We start from the raw sequence: 20,475 nt of genomic DNA, 5'->3' as shown, positions 1-20,475 counted from the left end.
TCAACCATCAGACAAAAATTTCAAAGTGGTGACCAGACCTATAAGGGCTTTCAATGGCCTCGTTTGGATGAAAATTAATAAAAATAATTGCTTATTCTGTTGTGATCCCCCAATTGCCCTTAAAATGTTATAAAGCACACAGAACACATGAATTTTGATAAGAAAACACAGTTTATTGGCATTGCTTTTAACGGTTACTGAACATTTACTGAACAAGGACGAAGATTACTGACCTGAAACGTTTGCACCGTTTCTTTTGTTTCTCTCTCTCACACACACACGCAAAAGCACATCAAGCAGACACACAGTGAGCCCAGACAACACCGCACACAGAGGTTGACAAGGCACAGGTAAAATGATTGGTAAATTATTTTGAATTACATACAACAAATTTCATGCAAATAACAGGCAGAGGAGCAGACATGCGGCATGCAGGACCCCTTGAATGGGGTACAGCGACAATTATTGCCACTTACAAAGATGGAAAAAAGTAATAATTTTGTGCAAAGTAAAACCAAAGCAACAGCACACAAAGAAAAAACAAACCATGCAGCATGCAGGAAACCACCACCAAATTAGATGACATGGACAGAGGGAAAGAAGATAACTAACTAAAATAAATACTTACAACTAAATCATTGGACTTGTCTGTGGAAAAAAAATAATAATGTGAAATTAGGTTTTTTTGTAACGTGACTGCCGGGCTAGGTAGAGGCTGACGGCCTCCTCCTTCGGAACCTGTTCGAAGGATTTGGCGATGGGGGCAGTTGCATCGGAGGATAAATTGTCGCTAACCTCTCGACGAGCTGCAGGTGAATTAGTGTAGCTTTCCCGAAGGGCCTTCATTAATGATGTTGCATAACCTGCAGACATAATAATAATAATACTGTATAAAGATCATTGCCACTGATCACAGATGTCTCTTGCACCATCTCAAAATATGATAGAACTGCATGACACTGCTTACCGTATGAGGCTGCCTCTTTGATGGGAAGCACCACATGGGCACCTTTTCTGAAGCGCGGATACCGCACGCAGTACTTCTCCGTCCCATCACTTCTCCGTGCTGTCTCACGGTTGGCATTGTGATTATAATGCAGCGCCGCTAAGAGAAGCCTACAAAATAACACATTTGAGAATTTTTTTAACTTGGTGTATGCATGACAAAATACTACAATAGGCATGATAATAGGTACTATTATTACTATAAACGGCATAATAATTGGCAGTATTATTCCATTGGATAGCACTGACCTGCTATACATCCCAAGGTATGAAAACCCTGTGTGCTTGGGCGCGAAGTGCAAGATGAGGGAGTGGTAAGCCTCAAGGGAGAAGGTCTGGTGCTGTGGAGACAGCTGTCGAACATCCTTCAGTAAGGCAGTCCTCATGATTATGTTCTCCAACTTTACTGCTGCCAATGAGCCTGCAAAGACCAAGACAGGGAGGCAGACAGATACACATATGAATTATAGCAAACATAAACAGTAAACAAAATGTTATGAGATTGCCAGTGAATGAAAACATTTCATCACAAAGGTCACATGTCAAAGCATCCAAACAATCACTCAGACAGCAAATACAACAAAACTGTAGAGCGTGCATAATACCACATACTGTGTGTACTGTACCTGGGTCCAACCACTCTTTGTTGCGCTGATCCCCGTCTAGAGGGCCATGGGCACAACTGGAGAAGGCAGGGGTGTCATGGTCATGAATGTCCTGGATGTGGTTGACTAAACTTCTCCATTTGGCCTCCATGACTGCTGGGTTGCCATCTGGGGTTGAGGCTGCAGTCCAATAGAGGTGATTCACTATAGCAGGCCTCCACAACTGTAGTTGGTCACACTCTTTTGAAGCTGCATCCAATGCCTTCCCCAGACCTGTTTTAGAACAAATGGTATTAATTGATATGCAATAACAAAAACTGCTTCAAGGTTCCAACAATGAATACATACTTTTGGCAATGTGCCACACATCAAAATAATGCCGTGTCCCTTCAGGGCTCAGCTCCTCTCTCACCCATTTGGCAACCTAAGGAGAAATAAACAAACTTTTGTGGATGATTGACCTGTGTGGCCCTCAGTGCATCAGAAAACCACAAACATCCAGCTTCAATGCAATTCAGATATTTACATTCTATACTGCATTTTTATTGTAAATACCTGGCGATGACGGTCCGTGATCAGCGTTGCCAAATGCAGGTCCTTTCCCCTCAGCAGGTCAACACTGCGCTTGAGCCCTTCAAGCTCACACCATGAGCTGTTGGGGACCTCTGAGCTCTGCAACATGACATAACAGTGTAAGTGTAGAATGCTGGTGGTGTTGAAGGAGGCGTGGATGAACCGACGCGTTGATGGTCCAGGTATTATGATACACTGTACTCTAGTTAGGCAATACACAATAAAGCTCTATGCATCGTTGTACTAGTGGAAAGATGTTATATTAAGATACCATCAGTTTACCAAATTGCAGAGTTCATTTCTTTGTCTAATAACATCAGGTTTACCTGAACAAGCTGAACATCCACCACCTTGTTCACTCTGTCCTCTATCAGAGAGTAGGATCCATACTTCGCGCAGTGCCCAGGAGAATCTGACCTGGAATTAATTACAAATTTGAATTATGTTTCAAGTTTTAAAAAAAAAAGGTCTGTAAAGACAATCCACCATGTCATCTGCAAATGCCAACTAAAGCCACCTTACATGATAACAAATAACAAAATCAAAACATGCAACTGGTCTATGAGCTCTCACACTGGTTTACCTGCAGTCACCAGCAAGAACTAGCCCACCATCCATTGCCCGTAGGTCACTAAAATTCTTTGCTTGATCATTTTGCCAGGCCTGAACGATTACAGGGATAGTGTAGCGGCGCTGATGGCGAAAGAAACTGCTCGCACTGATGCACTGCAGGCCAAACAGAGTCAACATTCTTAATGTCTGGGTGGCCAAACATCCAGTGAAATGAATGGCCCCACTTAACAGGAGGTTGCAGGTCGGCATGTTCCTGTGGAGCATTGGTTGGTTTTGCCAGAAACGGTGGTAGCCACATGATGCACAGACCTAGATATGTAAAAAAAAAAGAAAAAGAGTAATCAACAGTATATCAGGATTGAATATAGATTAAGTACTGTACATTACTGGTTTCATGTTTCCAATGAAACACACATGACCAATACAGTATAACACTCAAATATGATGCCATCACAAACCAACAGACTAAAGCCAGCCTGGTACATACATTGTAAATTATCTGGCAAGACAGTCAGAGCTATCAGATTGTAATTAGATATTCTGATTTTCTAACCAGATGGCCTGCTGCGCAAACAAAACCGTACCTGCTTGATCTTAACAAAAGTTCCTTCCTGCTGCACGATGCTACTATCTGACCTCTCACAACAGGCCGGACAGATGGCAAAAAGGCCCATCAGCTCCTCTTGGCAAACAATGAATTTGTCAATGCCACTACAACAACAAAAAATTAGGGAGGGAGGGAGGTGTCATTCAAACTACCAAAGCTACAGTACACAATAAAATGAGCATTCAAAATGGTCTATGTTGGTTTTAAATTATCTCACTTGTGGTGGGGGTCACACGCGTAAGGTGGCTCCTCATCAAACAAGTCCTCCTCATGCATCGGCTCTTCGGGCACCCACGATAAGTCACTAACGACAGAGGCATTATCATCATCATCATCATCTGTCTGTTCAGGACTAGCGAGGGGAGTGGAGGTTTGTGGGCTGAAAGACGTCTGTGTACCCATGCTGACCATCTTGGGCTTCAGGTTAATCTGCACAGCTGTGAAGAGGCAGTAAACATACCCAAACATGTGACAAACATAGCAAATCCAAGCGGCTATATTTTGGTGTAGGCTATGTATTAATTTAATCAATGTGTATGGAAATGTACTGCTTGCATAGATACTGGCAATGATTTAGACAGAATATCTACCACTTAAAATACCCAAGACTTACCGCGAGACCATCGGGGGGGGCTTCAAATAACACTGTGTCACAGCGTCAGAAGTGGAGGAGGACAAGGGCTGATCGCCAGTATCGACACTCTCCACAGTGTCTACACTGTCCACGGTCTCCTGCTGTGAGGTATCTGTCATCATCTTGCCAAAACAAATATAATAAGTGGTTATAAATGTCTAGAGTACATGTGATGGTAACGTTAGTGAATTTACTGAGAGGTAGCTAAACTTTGAAGTGAAAAGTGGATAAACTGTTTCTGATATTTCAGAGGTGGGTAAACTGTGTTTACTTGCGTTTAGCCTCCACTACACGGTCACGGTCAAATATATGTGAAAGAGAACCGTAGCAGTCTAACACAAAACGCAAACACACTATTGTGAAAGGCGATTGCCGATGACGATTCCCGATGTCCATATTATGGACATTTACTTCAGGGCAATTTTGTTTTGGCTCATATTCGTGAATCACGAAATATGCTTTTCTAATTTCAGAATGATCATGCTTGTAGTGGAGGCTGTGTCAAAGGGAACACGTTATGCAAAATACAAACAGAGCTAGCTAAAACGCAGCTTGTAAACATTAACGTTAGCATTATGCTTACCGTGGCAATATATCGCTTGCGGCAGACGGTGTCTCTCGACCTCGGGACAGGACAAGCAGAGAGGTTTGCATTCACAGACGGCACGGCGGTAGGAATTAACTTAGCCATCCTCATACTTTTTAAAGAAAGTGCGACCATCTTGGCATCCCCTGAGTGGTAATCCTCCTCCTTGAAATGCGCGCTGCATATTCTCGAGTAGGCGGTGACAGAGCTAGCTGAAAAATCTGCCCGCCTAATCTTGACAAATTGCACCCAGCCTCGGAAGATCCCTTTGTCCTTGGGGAAACAATGGACCCTATGTCCAGTTTTGCTGGAGTTCTTGCACCCGCCACAAACACAGTAATAAACCATGTTGTCTACTTATTCTCTACTCTTTCTCTAAGCTATCTTTTATGCTATGCTATCTCTGACTATATATTTATGCTATGATATCTATCTATGTATCTATCTATTTATCTATCAATCTATCGATCTCTTTCACTAGCTACTACTCTCACTACTCGTCTCACTCTCTCAATGGTATTAAGGCGGGCTTTCGTTTGTCGTCCAAAAGCGAGTACCTCATGTGACGTCATGCAATGCATTGTGGGAGAAACAAGATTCATTGCTAACCTGTAGCTAACCGCTAAGATTTCACCTACTTTTCCTTATTATATTTCTTTTTTGTAATACCCTACAACATCAAATACAATGGATAACTGTTTAAATGTTTATTACGAACTAGAAAATTGCCAGAAAAGAAAAAAAAAAAAACCTGCAACATAGCCTTTAATGAGTACACCCCTACCAGGAGCGCCACCAGCCATCCAAAGAGGACACCTACCTTGTCGCAGATGGAAGTCCTCGATCAACAAACAGTCCAAAATGACCTGGGACAGCACTTACCATCTCCTCCTCTGGAACTTAGCCCTCCCAGTCCATGAAATACTGAAACCCTCTGCTGTGGCACTGCTATCAAGTAATCCCCTAACCATATAGGGAGGGGAACAATGGCACAAGACAAGGGGGTGAGGGGCAGGATGATCACCCACAGGGTTAAGGGGTGAAGAAGACACAAGTTTAACCCTAGAGACAGGAAACATAGGGTGAACCCGACTGAGAGTGGAAGGGAGCATGAGATTGAGACCCACCAGATTAACCACCCTGGTGATGCAGCATCCCAATAAAATCCTAATCAGATCACTGGTGGAAAGCCATACCCCACACACATAGGACAGGGGAGAAGACCGGCAGTGATCGGCTGCTGCTTTGGTTCATCCTGAGTTTCAGACCAAACCCCCCCTGACTCTCTCCCAGGTGTGCCCCCAGCGCTGAATGGAACCACAGCATTGGGTTCCTATCATGGAAACAGGTGCAGTTTATAACCCACAAAGCACTCAAAAGGGGACATCGAGAAGCTGCCACCAGAAGGGAATTATGAGCGTGGGCACCATGGATTTTGGATTATTGGATTTCAGACAGTGGAGCATTATTTCAAGATCCTGTTTGGCCTGCTCATACTACTCATTGATCTGAGGATTGAAACCAGAACACAGACTCGCAGAGGCCCCGATCTGTCTGTAAAATTATTTTGAAAACCAGGAGACAAACTGAGGACTTCTATCTGAAACCACGTCAAACGGCAAACCATGGAGATGGAAGATGGGATCCACCATCAGCTGGGCAGTCCCCCAGGCAGAGGGCAATTTGGGCATGGCAATAAAATTAACTGTTCTGGTGACCCACCACAGAGAGAATAGTGTTACCCTTTGAGGGGGAAGCCCAGAGACAAAATCAAGGGCAATGTGTTACCATGGATGAGAAGGAATAGGAAGAGGGTGGAGCAGATCATCAGGTGGGCAATTCATAGGCTTACATTGGGCACAAGTGGGGCAGGCCAACACAAACTGTCTGTCATCCTCGGCCAGTTTGGGCCAACAGAAACGCTGACGGATGGCAAACAAAACGTTCCCCCAAATCCCTGGATGGCAGACCAGCCTGGACAATTACCCCACTAAATGACTTCAGAGTGCAGCGCTCAAACAACCTGCCTGCCAGGCACTTGAACCCCTCGTCTGGCCTCCTCTACTCCCCGCTCAATACTCCAGGAGAGACCTCCGACCACCACCCCTTCAGGGAGGATGGTTTCAGATGTCAGCTCCTCATCTGGAGCCCAGACATTTTTGGACCTCAGCCAGTACGAGAGGGTGAAGTTGAACCAGCTAAAGAAGACCACATAGCGGGCCTAACTTGAGCTCAGCTCAGGCGGAATGGTTATACTCAATATTGTTGCGGTCCATCCAGACAGATACACATGGGTGGACTTTCCCATCACAGCGGGAATGTTGAGTTAGAACTGCACCAGCCCTGACATCTGATGCATCAACCTTGACCATGAACTGGGACTCAGAACAAACAGAACAGGTGCAGAGACAAAACAGGACTTTAAGCTATCAAAGTCTACCTGAGTATGCTGGTTCCACCTGAAGGACACCTTGGTGAGGTTTAATAGCAATTTTACCAAAATTCCTGATGAACCACCAATAACAGTCGGTGAAACCTAGAAAATGCTGCAGAGCTTTACGGGAGTTGGGGACGGGCCACTTAGTGACAGATTTTATCTAAGAAGGGTCTGGTTTGATTCCCCTGGAAGAGGTGATGTAACATATTACATATATATAACAGATACGGCATGGAATTCACACTTCAAGACCATATACATTAACATTGTCATGTACCAGTAGCGTAGCCAGAAAAGAGACTCTGGGTGTGCATATGAAAATCTGGGTGTGCCACATTTATTGTCAGATTACTGTGCAAAATTATGGGATAGCATTTATGTCGCACTGCTTCCGTCCAACCATTCCGTTGTGTCAAAACGTAGTTAATTGTTAAATGTAATAATTTTCGTCCAAATAAGACAATTTTGAACTTCTGGGATGATACTTGGACATTTGCAATCTGGCAACACTGTCTGTTGATGTTGGGCCCGGGGAGGGAGAAACATCCTCATCAGGTGTAACGTTAGGCTATGTGTACAGCTGTCTATCAAGCCAAGGTTTTTTTGCTAAAAAAAAATTAATAAACGAGCTCTGCGACATATTGATAGCTAGCAATGTGCAATCAAAAATGATCTGTTTATATCATAGACTGCTGGGGTCACAGTCAGCTGCTGTTTGCTGATTGGTCGGCAGTCCAAAGGTTGGCAGATATATTTTAACATAAATAATTTAAAATGTAAATTACATTTTAACATTTTAGCCCGTGGGGGAAAACATTGCCTTGGCGACAATTGAAATAAACGGGATAATCACACCGAAGAGTTCCTGTGTCGTTTTCTGTACCTCCAATAAACTAACAAATTATGATTTTAAGTTCTACAACCTTCCTAATAAACATACAAAGCCGGAAAGGATGCAAAATGGCTACAAGTAATAAATTGTGAGGATGATCAAGGAAAGTTGTGGAATTACAAGACTAAGCATGTGTGTGTGTGCAGTCGGCATTTCATCACAGGCAGGCTATATTAACATCGTGTTCATTATTAACGTTATCAAAACTGTGTAAGGTTGTTTCAGAAAGTGGAATGCATATATAATTAGCCTTATCATTCTTAAGCAAAACTATGTAACTTTAGCCTAGTGTCGAACATAAACCCACTTAAAAAAGCATGTGGACACGTAACAACTTAGTTTTGTGTCAGAACTTTTACGCTTTCATTCATAAATTCACCCCGTCTGTGTTTGCGAAACGATTGAATCGCGGAATCCAGTCAAAAATAGAACTTGTTGTATAAAGCAGAACGTCACGGGATTTGGCTATTTTTGAATGAATACATCTATATTAGGGCTGTAAAATGAATCAAATATCGATATGGACTAGTATATATGAATATTAAAGTTAAAAGAGACTACAATTGTGCTACGTGTCTCTGGGGATGAGTGCTCAATATGTGCATTTTGCCATTCAGATACACACGATGCTCGCAGTGTTTTCCCCCACGCCGACTCTGTCCTCGCCACGCCCCCAGCTATGACTAGATGCCGACTGTATCTATTGCCAGATTCAAACAGCTTTTGCGCGTTGGCCAGAGACGGACGGGCTCAGCGCTTGTCATATATCACAATTAATATGCAGTGTTTTCAACCACATAATGTTTATTTTAGGTTTCATACATTTAAATATACATAATCACTAGTAAAACAATACATTGGTAGTTTGTAAAATACATACTGATGTCTATTGAAGCAGCAAAAACTATCTAATCAAATGTAATTTGCCGACGTGTTTTATTCATATTCAGACACACATAGCAGAACAATAAAGTTTACTCTATTCTTCATCCAGTTCAACAGCCACTTACTTTTATGTATTTTGAGAGAAACTGGGGAATTCAAGTGCTGTACGTTAAATCCGGCTGACAGGACTCTGAACTGCAGCGCTCATCTCGTTATAGATCAAGATAATTTATAAAGGTTTTTAAAAGAAGAATCGGAATATCAGATAGTTGACATGGTAAGCAAGTCTGTGTATATATTTTAATAAAAAATGAATAACTACCTAAATAACTAAATAAAACGAATACCGATACATCTGTTAGTGGCTGCGGTGTGTCACGTGACAATCATGACGCTTCGCCATGGAAACAAGGGGTCAATTAAAATATTTGTAATTTACGCGTGAAAGGGTTGATTTAAAAATATATATATTTTCTAAGTAAACAACAATTGCCCAGGTTTTGTACAAATTTTTTATTGAGACAAAAAAAATAATTCTTCATCTATTTTTAGGTGTGCCAGCTGCCACTGTGGGTGGCACAGGCACACCCTGGCACACCCGTGGCTACGCCACTGTCATGTACATTACCATGCCAATCCCTCCATGAGTTGTTATGACAGAAATAAGAATATCATCCAAATACCCAAAGAAAAATTTATTAATCATGTCATCCAGTACGCTACTGATGAGACCCTGGAAAATGGGTGGAGCATTGCTAAGACCAAACGATATACTTGTAGTGTCTCGAGGGTATTTTGAATGCCGTTTTCCACTCATCCCCCTCCCAAATGCGCACCAGATGGCGTTGCAGAGATCTAATTTGGTGAAGACCAAGCTCCTTGTAATAGTTCAAAAGCAAAAGACTTTAAAGATAGGGGTACCTGTTCTTTACAGTAAACAACCACTACATAAGACAACAGTCTTTCCCTTTGTTGTGTTTTTGTAGTGCTATCATTAAAATGTCTACAAATGTTTCGATGTTTAAGGGTTAGTTCATTGAAAAACCTAAATTAAGTTATTAATAACTCACCCTTGTTGTTCCAAACCCGTGAGACCTCTGTTTATCTTTGGAACACTGTTTAAGATATTTTAGATTTAGTCCGAGAGCTCTCAGTCCCTGCATTGAAACTGTGTGTACGGTATACTGTCCATGTCCGGAAAGTTAAGAAAAACATCAAAGTAGTCTATGTGACATCAGAAGGTCAGTTAAAATTTTTTGAAGCATCTCAAATACATTTTGGTCCAAAAATAGCAAAAACTACGACTTTATTCATCATTGTCTTCTCTTCCGTGTCTGTTGTAAGAGAGTTCAAAACAAAGCAGCTTGTGATATCCGGTTCGCGAACGGATCATTCATTCTAACCGGATCTTTTTGAACCAGTTAACCAAATCGAACTGAATTGTTTTAAATGGTTCGCGTTTTCAATACGCATTAATCCACAAATGACTTAAGCTGTTAACTTTTTTTAAATGTGGCTGACACTCCCTCTGAGTTAAAACAAACCAATATCCCAGAGTAATCAGGGTTCCCACTCTTTCATGAACCCTCAATAAATTACATTCTGAAATATATTCAATAAGAAAAGTTATTTTAAATAGGCTAGTAAAAATGTTAATTTTTTTTACTGTTTTACTGTACTTTAGATCAAATAAATGCAGGCCTGGTGAACAGAAGATACTTCTTAAAAAATAAAAAAACTAGTTTACTGTACAAAAACATATTTTCTCTAATGTCTAGCTTTTAATTGGCATCGAAATGTGTAACTGCTGGACAACAACAAATAATAATGATTTGTTTATATACTACAAACACTTTTTTTCATCACATAATAATAATGCAGAACAGATTCTATACTGTAATAAATGCAATTAGCACTGCATTGTTGATATACAATGGTATGTTTAATGTGTTCGTGTCTCTGTGAAAACAACTGTTTTCATACAGCGATAGCTGTATTATGGAATTCTTGGTATGACTTTCTGCGCAAGAGCGCCCTCCGTCTTCGAGTATGAATGAAACACACACTTCATGAGTGTGTATAGCGCTCCTTGATGTACATCTCGCCTTCTGGGTCCGAATAAAATATCACGTCATGCGCAGACTATCCTGTCTGTCTGTCTGTGGTCTTGGGTGACGGGATGGGGGGCTTATGATATTAGACTTCGTAGCCTATAATAAAAGATAATGAATTTCAAACCTTAACAAAACACATTTTTATTCAAAGATCAACCATCTGTCATTAGCTTACTCTTTGGTCTGGAACAAGAAACAACAACATTAAAATCATGAACTCAAATGTAATTGTAAAAAATAAAATAAAAACAATGACTGTTGTAACAGTGCGTAAATCAGACCTTTCTGTAACACTTAACGTTAATAAGCTTAAACGAAAATAACGAAATAATTGTGTAGCGGAGTATTTTTTGTACACATTGCCGCGAACTGTCAATCACTCCTGTACGCGTGCATCACTGTGCTCCTCGCAGCTGCAGCAACTTGCGCTCTCTTCATCAAGCTTTAAAACAAAAAGGGGACAAAAAGATCATATTGTCTTTGTGCATAGGCTATAGATTAATTAGGTAAATGAATATCTAAATTTGTGCCTATAGCCGCCTACGGTATTTTTTTAGAATTTAGAAAAAAGATGCTGCAGCCAATGAGCAGCCGGCGGGGGCTGGCTGCAGGACGGCTCAACCTCCGCGGACAGTTTTTAATGTTTATCAGACAATAAATACTCAAGATTTTGCTTTAGTATAATTTTCGGGACAATTAGGGCCAGATTCGGGAGTCGGGACAACAGTTTAGATTTCGGGGATGTCCCGAATTTTTCGGGACGTCTGGTCACCCTACCTGAAAGAGCTGCATTACTTCATTAGCTTGAGTCTGACCTGCAGTGATGTCATTCAGACTTAGTGAGGTGACAGTCAGCGAGTTTTACACACTTTCTCCGGCCACGTTGAGTTGTTGACACTTAACAGTGGGAAAAGCGGCACATGCGCTTGTATAACTTGAAGGTGAATGGGTAATTGGGTAATGTACTTTCTGCTCTCGGTGGGATGAATTAGGAAGCTTGCATTAAATCGGCAGTGCAGGTAAAAGATTGAATCCACTATTAAAACAAATGTCCAAATGAGCGTACCGGTACGCTAAAAGCACGTTCTGGGCGTATGGAGAGGTGGTGGTACGCTCAAGAGCTATATTTGGAAGTGGCGGCCCGCTTAAAGCACTGCATGTGACAATTACAGGGTAAGTTAGAATTTGTTGAAGCATCGAAAATACATTTTGGTCCAAAAATAGCAAAAACTACGACTGAATCATTTGAGACGGTTCGCGTCTCCAATAAGCATTAATCCATAAATGACTTAAGCTGTTAACTTTTTAAATGTGGCTGACACTCCCTCTGACTTAAAACAAACCAATTTCCTGGAGTAATTCATTTACTCAAACAGTACACTGATTGAACTGCTGTGAAGAGAGAACTGAAGATGAACAGCGAGCCGAGCCAGATAATGAACGAAAGATTGACAGATATTTAGTGATTTATGTCAGGAGTGCAAAATAATAAATCCGTATTATGCCACATTTTGAATAGAAATCACCACTCACTCATATTCAGTCACGTCAGCAGCGGTTTATTTGTGTTCACATAGACTCACTGAACAGCCTCAATAAGGATTTATAGACAAAAGATGCATATCTGCGGAGATATATGGATATATTTACTGATGTTTACTTCATATTTCTTCAGACAGAATCGCCATTTCTATTCATTTTCCACGGATTTACGCGATCTGATGATAAACAGCCTCTCTCAGCGATCTGTGTGTGCGTGCAGTGGTGTCAGCTCGTGCTGTGTGTCACTCAGACTCCGATTGGGCCTTCCCAATGTCAATCTTAGAGTGTCATAACCGGACACCGCCACATCGTGTCACATGCTTCCTGCACACTTCCTGGTAGTTATCTGGCCAAAACAACACTGAAACACCTCTGTACACACGAAATATCCGAATAATAAACCCGCGATTACGATAGTAAAGCTTGGTATGAGAATTTCTTGAGATCTGGGGCGTTTTTATAAAAAAAATAGAAAATGTACATCGGAAATGCTAACTTGTGCAGCGATGAAAAAGGCTACAAATAACATATTTTTACAACAGTAAACGACCAAATTCCACCCCTGATCGCTAAAGGAAGTTATTATAAACACATGATCGGGGTTTAAAGTGAGTTTTGAGTAAAAGTGTACTAATAATTTTATAAATTGTCTGATGTAGCTTGATGCTAACGTTAGCTCCAATGCTACTAATAGCAGGTGCTTTTCTTCTTCATAATGCATTTTTGTCTCAATAATTCATGTAAGGTCATAAGAAAATGTTTTGTTGTATTTTTATAGTAAAACTTTTGATAAATAAGGGCTAAATGCAAAGAGAGACTGAAGTGAGATCGCTGCTTTGTTGCTTTGTAAAGCCTGAAAAACCACAATAAAGGCTGGGAATAAAGGTGGAATAAAAACAAAAGAATAATGATAAAAGAATAATGCGGATAATGTGTCATACCTGGCGGAGGTGTGAAAGACTCGTTTGGTGAGAACAATACAACAATGAATCGGGGAGTTTTGCAAAGCCAACACACATTCAAAATACACAGGAGAGTTTACATGTGAGATCTTACAGAGATGACAAGGGCCATAAATCAATCTGATTAGCCTTCTCTAAAAACACACATGACATGGCCTTAGAAAATATTTAATAAAATTCACAGTTTTACAGATTCGATTATGACATTTTTTATGAAGTTTTGGAAGACTTGTGGCCTTAGCTACACTGTGTTTTCAAACTCATTTCCTACATCAACAATTTTTAAAAGATTTTTTAAATATTTTTATTTTGTTTTTATGTTTGAGCTTATATATCTCTATTATCATAACAGTCTGAGTGATTCTGATTCCTGAACAGTAAACTTTAAAGTGTCAGCTTTGTGAACAAAGGTTGATTATGTATCTAGTCAGAAAGAATCATGAGCAGAAACCTTTTTATTTTGGGTACGTAATTTCGGTCTCCATGCCAAAATAGGGGGGTTACTAGTAAGGGGTTAAACAGTGTTCCAAAGATAAATGGAGGTCTCACAGGTTTGGAACAACATGAGGGTGAGTTATTAATAACATAATTTTGGTTTTTCGATGAACTAACCCTTTAAGAATAAAATAAAATCATTCACTGATACTATGCAGTGTTTTTAAACTTTTAATTACAATTTCTGTACCTAAAATTAAGTTCAGTTGATTTTATTTATGATATTGCTAATTGATTTGTTTTTTCCTATCTTGTTAATGACTGTTTACTTGTCTTTAACACTTTCATATTTGAAATTTATATTAATCTAGTATTGCTGTGGTGATTTTTTTTTTAAAGCATAGGCAAAATTCTACTTGCTACAGAGGCAGAGAGAGCTCAATGCACTGCAATTTAAGAGAACACTTGTAAATATTTATAATGTGGTAAATAATAATTTAGTTTCTAAAATATCAATATGTTGTTCTGTTTGATAATACATACAAAGCATATGCAGCTCTTGTTGGATGGAGCAGAGATGAAACTTTCAGTTTAGAATTGTAGATTATGCTTTCCTACTGAACTAAATAATTTTTATTTTGATGGAAAACAAAAAAGTAGAGTAGGCAAGTAATGTAACTGCTGTACGACCAAACACCATGCAAAACAGACTACCACAGCAAGTTTGTTTATGTAAGTCCATTATACTTGTTATGCACCAAATTGCAAGACGGTGGGATAGCAATGGCATACTATGTTTTTGACCACCTACTCCTTTCCGCAGCAATGGTAAAAATGTCTGTTTCTGTGAGATTTGCATTGGACCCTGTGAGGTCCTAATCCCAATTCAAACCTCTAATTCTTTTTACCCCAGGCTCTCAGGTGCTCCTGGGCTGAGTTTGTGCCTAGCTATGATGGCAAATCTATTCCATTAATAACCTAGTGCACTACTGATGCTGGCATGCACACATTATCACTTCTGCGAGAGGAAAACAGATCTACACACAAGCAAACAGAATCCGGCTGACTAATTTCAAACCTTTGCGCATAATCAATCACCACATCCTCACTCGAACACTTCTATTTTTTTTCAGTTGTGGGGCGGGGATTGTAGTTTTAATTGTTATTGAAAGGGCGATCCATAATTCACATGTGACCTGAGACATGGCTTCATCAACAATACCAGATGCAAGTTATTTTATTATTATTTTTGTATTTATATAACTTGGCTGTTTTAATTAAAACAAATTGCATGCATTGCCAGTAGAATTCATGTTTAGCAGAAAACCTATTAAGAAATTCTTCTGTTTATTTCTGATTGCAATCTTGTCATGTTAAGAAGATAAAACAGGACCATAAACTCTTTTTGTAGATTGTAATGACACTTTTCCATGGTTATTAGGATGGTAAATCTACCAAAAACTATTTTTATTTGTTCTTTACAAAATAAAGCTTGGGCTACTGTATATTAACTTGCAAAATAAAATAAACGTAATAAAATAAATCTATTAGTCAACTGGTTCATAAATGTCAAATTAGCTGTAGTTCACCACTATATTACCACTATTGTATATGTTTACCTAACCAAATTTATATTTCTCCTTACAACCTAAAAAAAATGAAGTGTCCATTAAGTAATTGTAAGTGTGCATGATTGTAAATCTTAAATTGGTTCAAAGGAATTGTGGATGAAAGATAAATGATTTGTTCATTTAAATAATCAAATCAGTTGTTGTATAAACCTTTTTATAAATATCTTTTGTATTATAACTTTGTCAAATTTGTGGGGTTCTGCACTTTACCCTACTGAAAGTTATTAAAACTATGCTAATTTATTCACAAATGTAGTGTATTCTGTAATTGATCTCTTTTGTATATGACACAATGAGTAAAGTAGTCTTCTCAGGTCAACAGCATGGATTATAACATCTTTTGAAACCTTTCTCTTTCACATTTATGGTCACTCTTAGGTTTGTTTATGATATAAAGTGATGTTCAGATGGGGTGTAATGCTATGTACTACTGTACCTCATACTCAGAGATTTTCTTATGATGTTATCGATGGAAGCTTATTTTGTTCATCGGTATTCTGCAGCAAATCCTGAAAAGGCATCTTTTGGAGGGCCTTCTCTTTAAGTTTGAGGGAGCACTTTTGAGATATCCACTTGACGTAGATTACCTGGAGTTTGTGTGCTGCCAGCAGCTGTACCTCCTGCTAGCACTCCCTAGACATGTGGACGTATTCCATACGCAGTGATAGATTCAACTGTTGGTCTGAGAAGTTGTGCAAGGTTTGCAATTAAAAGAGACGAGTTAGCCTAGATGTTTCTGACAAACCTTCTTGTGCATTACATTGAAAAAATTATGGGCATTTCCACTAGAACCATCTTTAGAAGAATAAATGATTTTGGCCTTTTCATTTCAAGGCTGTATAGCAGCATCACTAAAGCCCCTTTCACACTGCACGTCAGACCCGGCAAATTGCCTGAACATTGCCGGGTCGCCTTCTGTGTGAACCCGGGTCGGGGACCTAGTAACATTGCCGGGTTCGACCTGGGATGAGCACTGTGTGAACAAAAGCCAGATCTAATGCCGTGTCGAAGTGATGACGCACGTTATCGCATGACTCTTTTACCGGCTGTTTTGAAGTAAGATCAACGATCGCGACAAAAACATATGTGCAAACTGTAATGAAGCAGAAATCACTTAGTTCCTCACTTTCCGTGCTGACGCCAAGATCGTTCACCAGCTTCAGTGAAAGTATAAGGTGCCTAAGGTTTTCGACTCGTACATTACACGTCATGCCCTGATGTCACGTGTCGTTACGGGACCTTTACGGGTTGTGTGTGAAAGCACGCACATATCCCGGGTAATCACTGGCAGTGTGAAAGTGCAAAATCTAGCGACCCAGGAACAATTGCCGGAACACTTTACCCGTGTATTTGCCGGAATCGCAGTGTGAAAGGGGCTTAAGGTGTTGAATAATGCTGTGAGAGCCATTAAGGATGACATGCCTGCTGCTGGTTACAGAATAGTCAGAAGGAAGTTGTTGTCTTTAGTTACGTGTTGTAAGGGAAACAGGTAAATTTAGCTAATTTAGCTTAATTTTTAGATTCAAAGGGAATCATTTTAAAAGGAATTTGAACAATCACTGTTTCATGGCTGATCACTGAGACGCCCTGCGATTCACTGAATGAGCCGTTTAGCATCAAATCTGCGCTGGATATTAATATCCAAAGTATAGTGAAAACACTATCAATTAGCACAGTAACAAGATCGGCAGTTTAAGACATTAACTTGTAAGCACAAAACACAAGATAGTTCTCTTTTCAATATGTATAAGGCATTATTAGATGAATCTAAGACATATAAACTAATCTAACACATAAGCACATGCACTCACACATTCACACAAGTTGCAGGAAGATAGAACGTTAGGGAAGAATGAGTTTAAGAGAATGAAAATATTAAGTCCCAAGTTTACAGCAATATGTGAAATTGCATAGACATGAACAACCATCAATCACTTAATTAACCCTGTATTGAGTTCCTCAATGAGGTTAAAATTACATTAGATATACCAGTATAGATCAGAGTCTGGAGGTACTACTTGCGTCTCCTGTGTGACGGGGTTTCCTTTGTTGTCGTTGAAAGGGGGTTTCCCGATGTTGCTGATTGGCTGGAAGTTTAGTAGTCGTTGAAGTGACGTCTTGGGAAGCCCGTGGCTGTGCGTTGGCTGAAGACGCGGAGTTGTGTGGGCTGGTTGAAGTTGAACGGGCACTCGAGGTCAGACTCTGAGACATGGCTGTAATGATAAAAACTTTCTAATCATCCGGAAGAAGGAGGCGGGAACCGGCACACAATCAAATAACACTTTAATTATTCAAAAATAAACACAAAACAGCACACCAGCCCCTGATGCGCGAAAATAAAAACCAAAACATAACATATGGCCCAGGCCAGGTCCTCTCTCGTCCTTCACTATCGTCGCTCCAGTTTTATATCCTTCCATCTCCTACGTGGGACTCGAGACCGGCGGTGGGGTGCAGGTGCAGCTCATCTCCAATCACCACACCTGGCCTCACTCCTCGTTCCCACTCCTCTCGGCCCCGCCCCACTCACCACAATGGCATTACAAAACTTGACCTCAATACACAAAACTCTCAAATGGAAAATAAAATAAGTTAAGTTTGACGAGACGAGGTGGTGTTTCTTCTCATCGTGGCTAAGTAGCAGCAGGCATGCAGGCTGAAGCACGCTGGAACCGCGCTCAAAGAACAGTGATGACTAAAAGCATGGCTAAAAGCTAAAGCTAAGAAGCAAAGCTAAAAGCAAATTAAAAGTAAAAAAGCAAAAGCTTAATGCAAGCTAAAAGCTAAAAGCTAGGAAGCAAAGCTACAAGCTAAAAGCTAGGAAGCAAAGCTACAAGCTAAAAGCAGACATGACTAATAGCAAAAGCTTAACACAAGCTAAAAGCTAAAAGCAGATTTTTATGGTGTCCTGAGTATTTAAACTGGCCTGTTGGCCACACCTCAAATGTTGTCTTGACCAATCAGATACCGTCTTTGCTCGGGGTATCATAAATCAAATGTTATCTTATCAAGTATTTGGTCTGAATTTTCCCGCTCTTGCAGGGTCTAATTTTGGACATGATTCCTATAACAAGAATATGATACATTTGACAAATAACTGATGGTCAGAACTGTTTCAAGCTAACCGATTCAAACATGTACATACAAAACATGAATATGTATCCTTAAGCTATCCAATAATTATTAAAAGACACACACAATAAGTGATTAAACATTATAGTCAAAAGTGTGGGTTACATATAAATGAATATGGAGTTAAGCGATGGACTAATATTCATTTAGAAGTCATTTTGAGTTCATTTTGGTCCATATATATCTAGAATATCTAGAAAGACAGTTTCTGTGCCATTGTCTGACATAAAGATTTCTGTGGAGACCAGAGGTTAAAAGCCCCTCCTCATTAATTTGTCTGATTCGGGTCAGATATGCTACAGTGTGCAATGGCCAAGAATAGCTGCCTCAATGCACAGAGTTGATTAAATTGGAATCTTTTCAAGATTGGCTAGATGGGGATGTGTGGTGTGAATAACCTATTCTGTTTCAGGGCCTCTTTACCTTGTGCACATAGACACAAATCATAAATTGTGATCACCGGCATTCCGTTCCGTTCCGTTGCTGGTCAAGTCAAGTCACCTTTATTTATATAGCACTTTAAACAAAAAAGATTGCGTCAAAGCAACTGAACAATATTAATTAGGAAAACAGTGTGTCAATAATGCAAAATGACAGTCAAAGGCAGTTCATCATTGAATTCAGTTATGTCATCATCTCAGTTCAGTTTAAATAGTATCTCAAGAGTCAAGAGGCATTTATTTGTCATTTGCATAGTTAACAATGGGGAAAACTGGGCATTGAAATGCTTGTGACGAGGCTCAGACATACAGTGACAATAACAAGAAATAAGACATAGACGTACACGGAGAGCACTGAGATTTTTGAGTGACTACAGTGCCCATAGACAGAAAGACATGGACAGAGCATTATATACAAATAAGTGGAAGTAACAGGTAAAATAAAGGTAATCAGTCAGTGTTTAGAGTCTGGTGTACATAAGAAGTCCTGAGGTAATATTGTGATTACTGCGGTAGAACGGTGTCTTAAATGTCTTTGTAGAGTGACGTAGAGCTAAATGGAGGAAAATTAAAGTGGCAGTGCAGATGCAATAAATAAACTTAAGAGCAGCACACATTAAGATGCATTCCTGTGTAGAGCAATGTCCAAAAGTCATTATAGAGTGTCACAGAGTAACATGAAGGAATATTAAAAAAAAGTGGCAGTGCAAGTACAATGAAAGTAAATATAAGAGCAGCATGAATTCCGGTGTTTGTTTGTTTTTTTAGATGGAGGACAGCTGATTATTAAGTAGTCTTATGGCTTGAAGATAGAAGCTGTTCTTAAGTCTGGTTGTCCGTGAATGGATGGATCGGAAAACGTCTGCCAGATGGTAGTGTGGCAAACAGGTGATGAGCAGGGTGAGTGCGGTCCTTGATGAGCAGCGAGTTTGATAGATGTCCTGTAAGGCTGGGAGTTTATGTCCAATGATGAGCTCTCCTGTTCTCACCACTCGCTGAAGAGCTTTGCGGTTCAAGGAAGAGCAGTTGCCATACCATACAGTGATGCAGCTGGTCAGAATAATCTCTATAGTGCAGCGGTAGAAGTTTGACATGGTGTTAGAGGAGATGCCAAACCTCTTCAGTCTCCGCAGGAAGTAGAGACGCTGACGGGCTGTTCTCACTATGGCCTCTGAGTGTAGGCTCCAGGAAAGATCCTCAGAGATGTGAATGCCAAGGAACTTGTAGCTCTTAACTGTCTCCACTATTTCTCCATTGATGTGAATGGGAACATGACCCTCTCTCTGTGACTTCCTGTAGTCCACAATCATCTCCTTTGTCTTGCTGACGTTTAGAGAAAGATTGTTATCAGCACACCATGCTGTGAGTGCATTAACCTCATCTCTGTAGGATGTCTCATCGCCATTGGTGATGAGTCCTAGG

General features: G+C 40.2%; 1 protein-coding gene across 1 annotated transcript; it reads right to left on the bottom strand.

Moving 5' to 3' along the window:
- Positions 1–152: 152 nt before the first annotated feature.
- LOC127933943 (uncharacterized) lies at positions 153–5,348 on the bottom strand. Its single transcript, XM_052531081.1, has 11 exons — positions 4,581–5,348; positions 3,581–4,119; positions 3,341–3,467; positions 2,767–3,065; positions 2,510–2,600; positions 2,166–2,282; positions 1,959–2,034; positions 1,632–1,883; positions 1,255–1,426; positions 968–1,116; positions 153–863 (listed from the first exon to the last, which is right to left on the bottom strand). The coding sequence occupies exons 2-11, from the start codon at positions 3,829–3,831 to the stop codon at positions 676–678; spliced, it is 1,722 nt and encodes a 573-aa protein (XP_052387041.1). The 5' UTR covers positions 3,832–4,119; positions 4,581–5,348; the 3' UTR covers positions 153–675.
- Positions 5,349–20,475: the final 15,127 nt, after the last annotated feature.

Source organism: Carassius gibelio, chromosome A18 (assembly GCF_023724105.1).
Source record: "Carassius gibelio isolate Cgi1373 ecotype wild population from Czech Republic chromosome A18, carGib1.2-hapl.c, whole genome shotgun sequence".
In the NCBI taxonomy this organism is placed as follows: domain Eukaryota; kingdom Metazoa; phylum Chordata; class Actinopteri; order Cypriniformes; family Cyprinidae; genus Carassius; species Carassius gibelio.
This window is presented reverse-complemented; position numbering and strand designations above follow the sequence as displayed.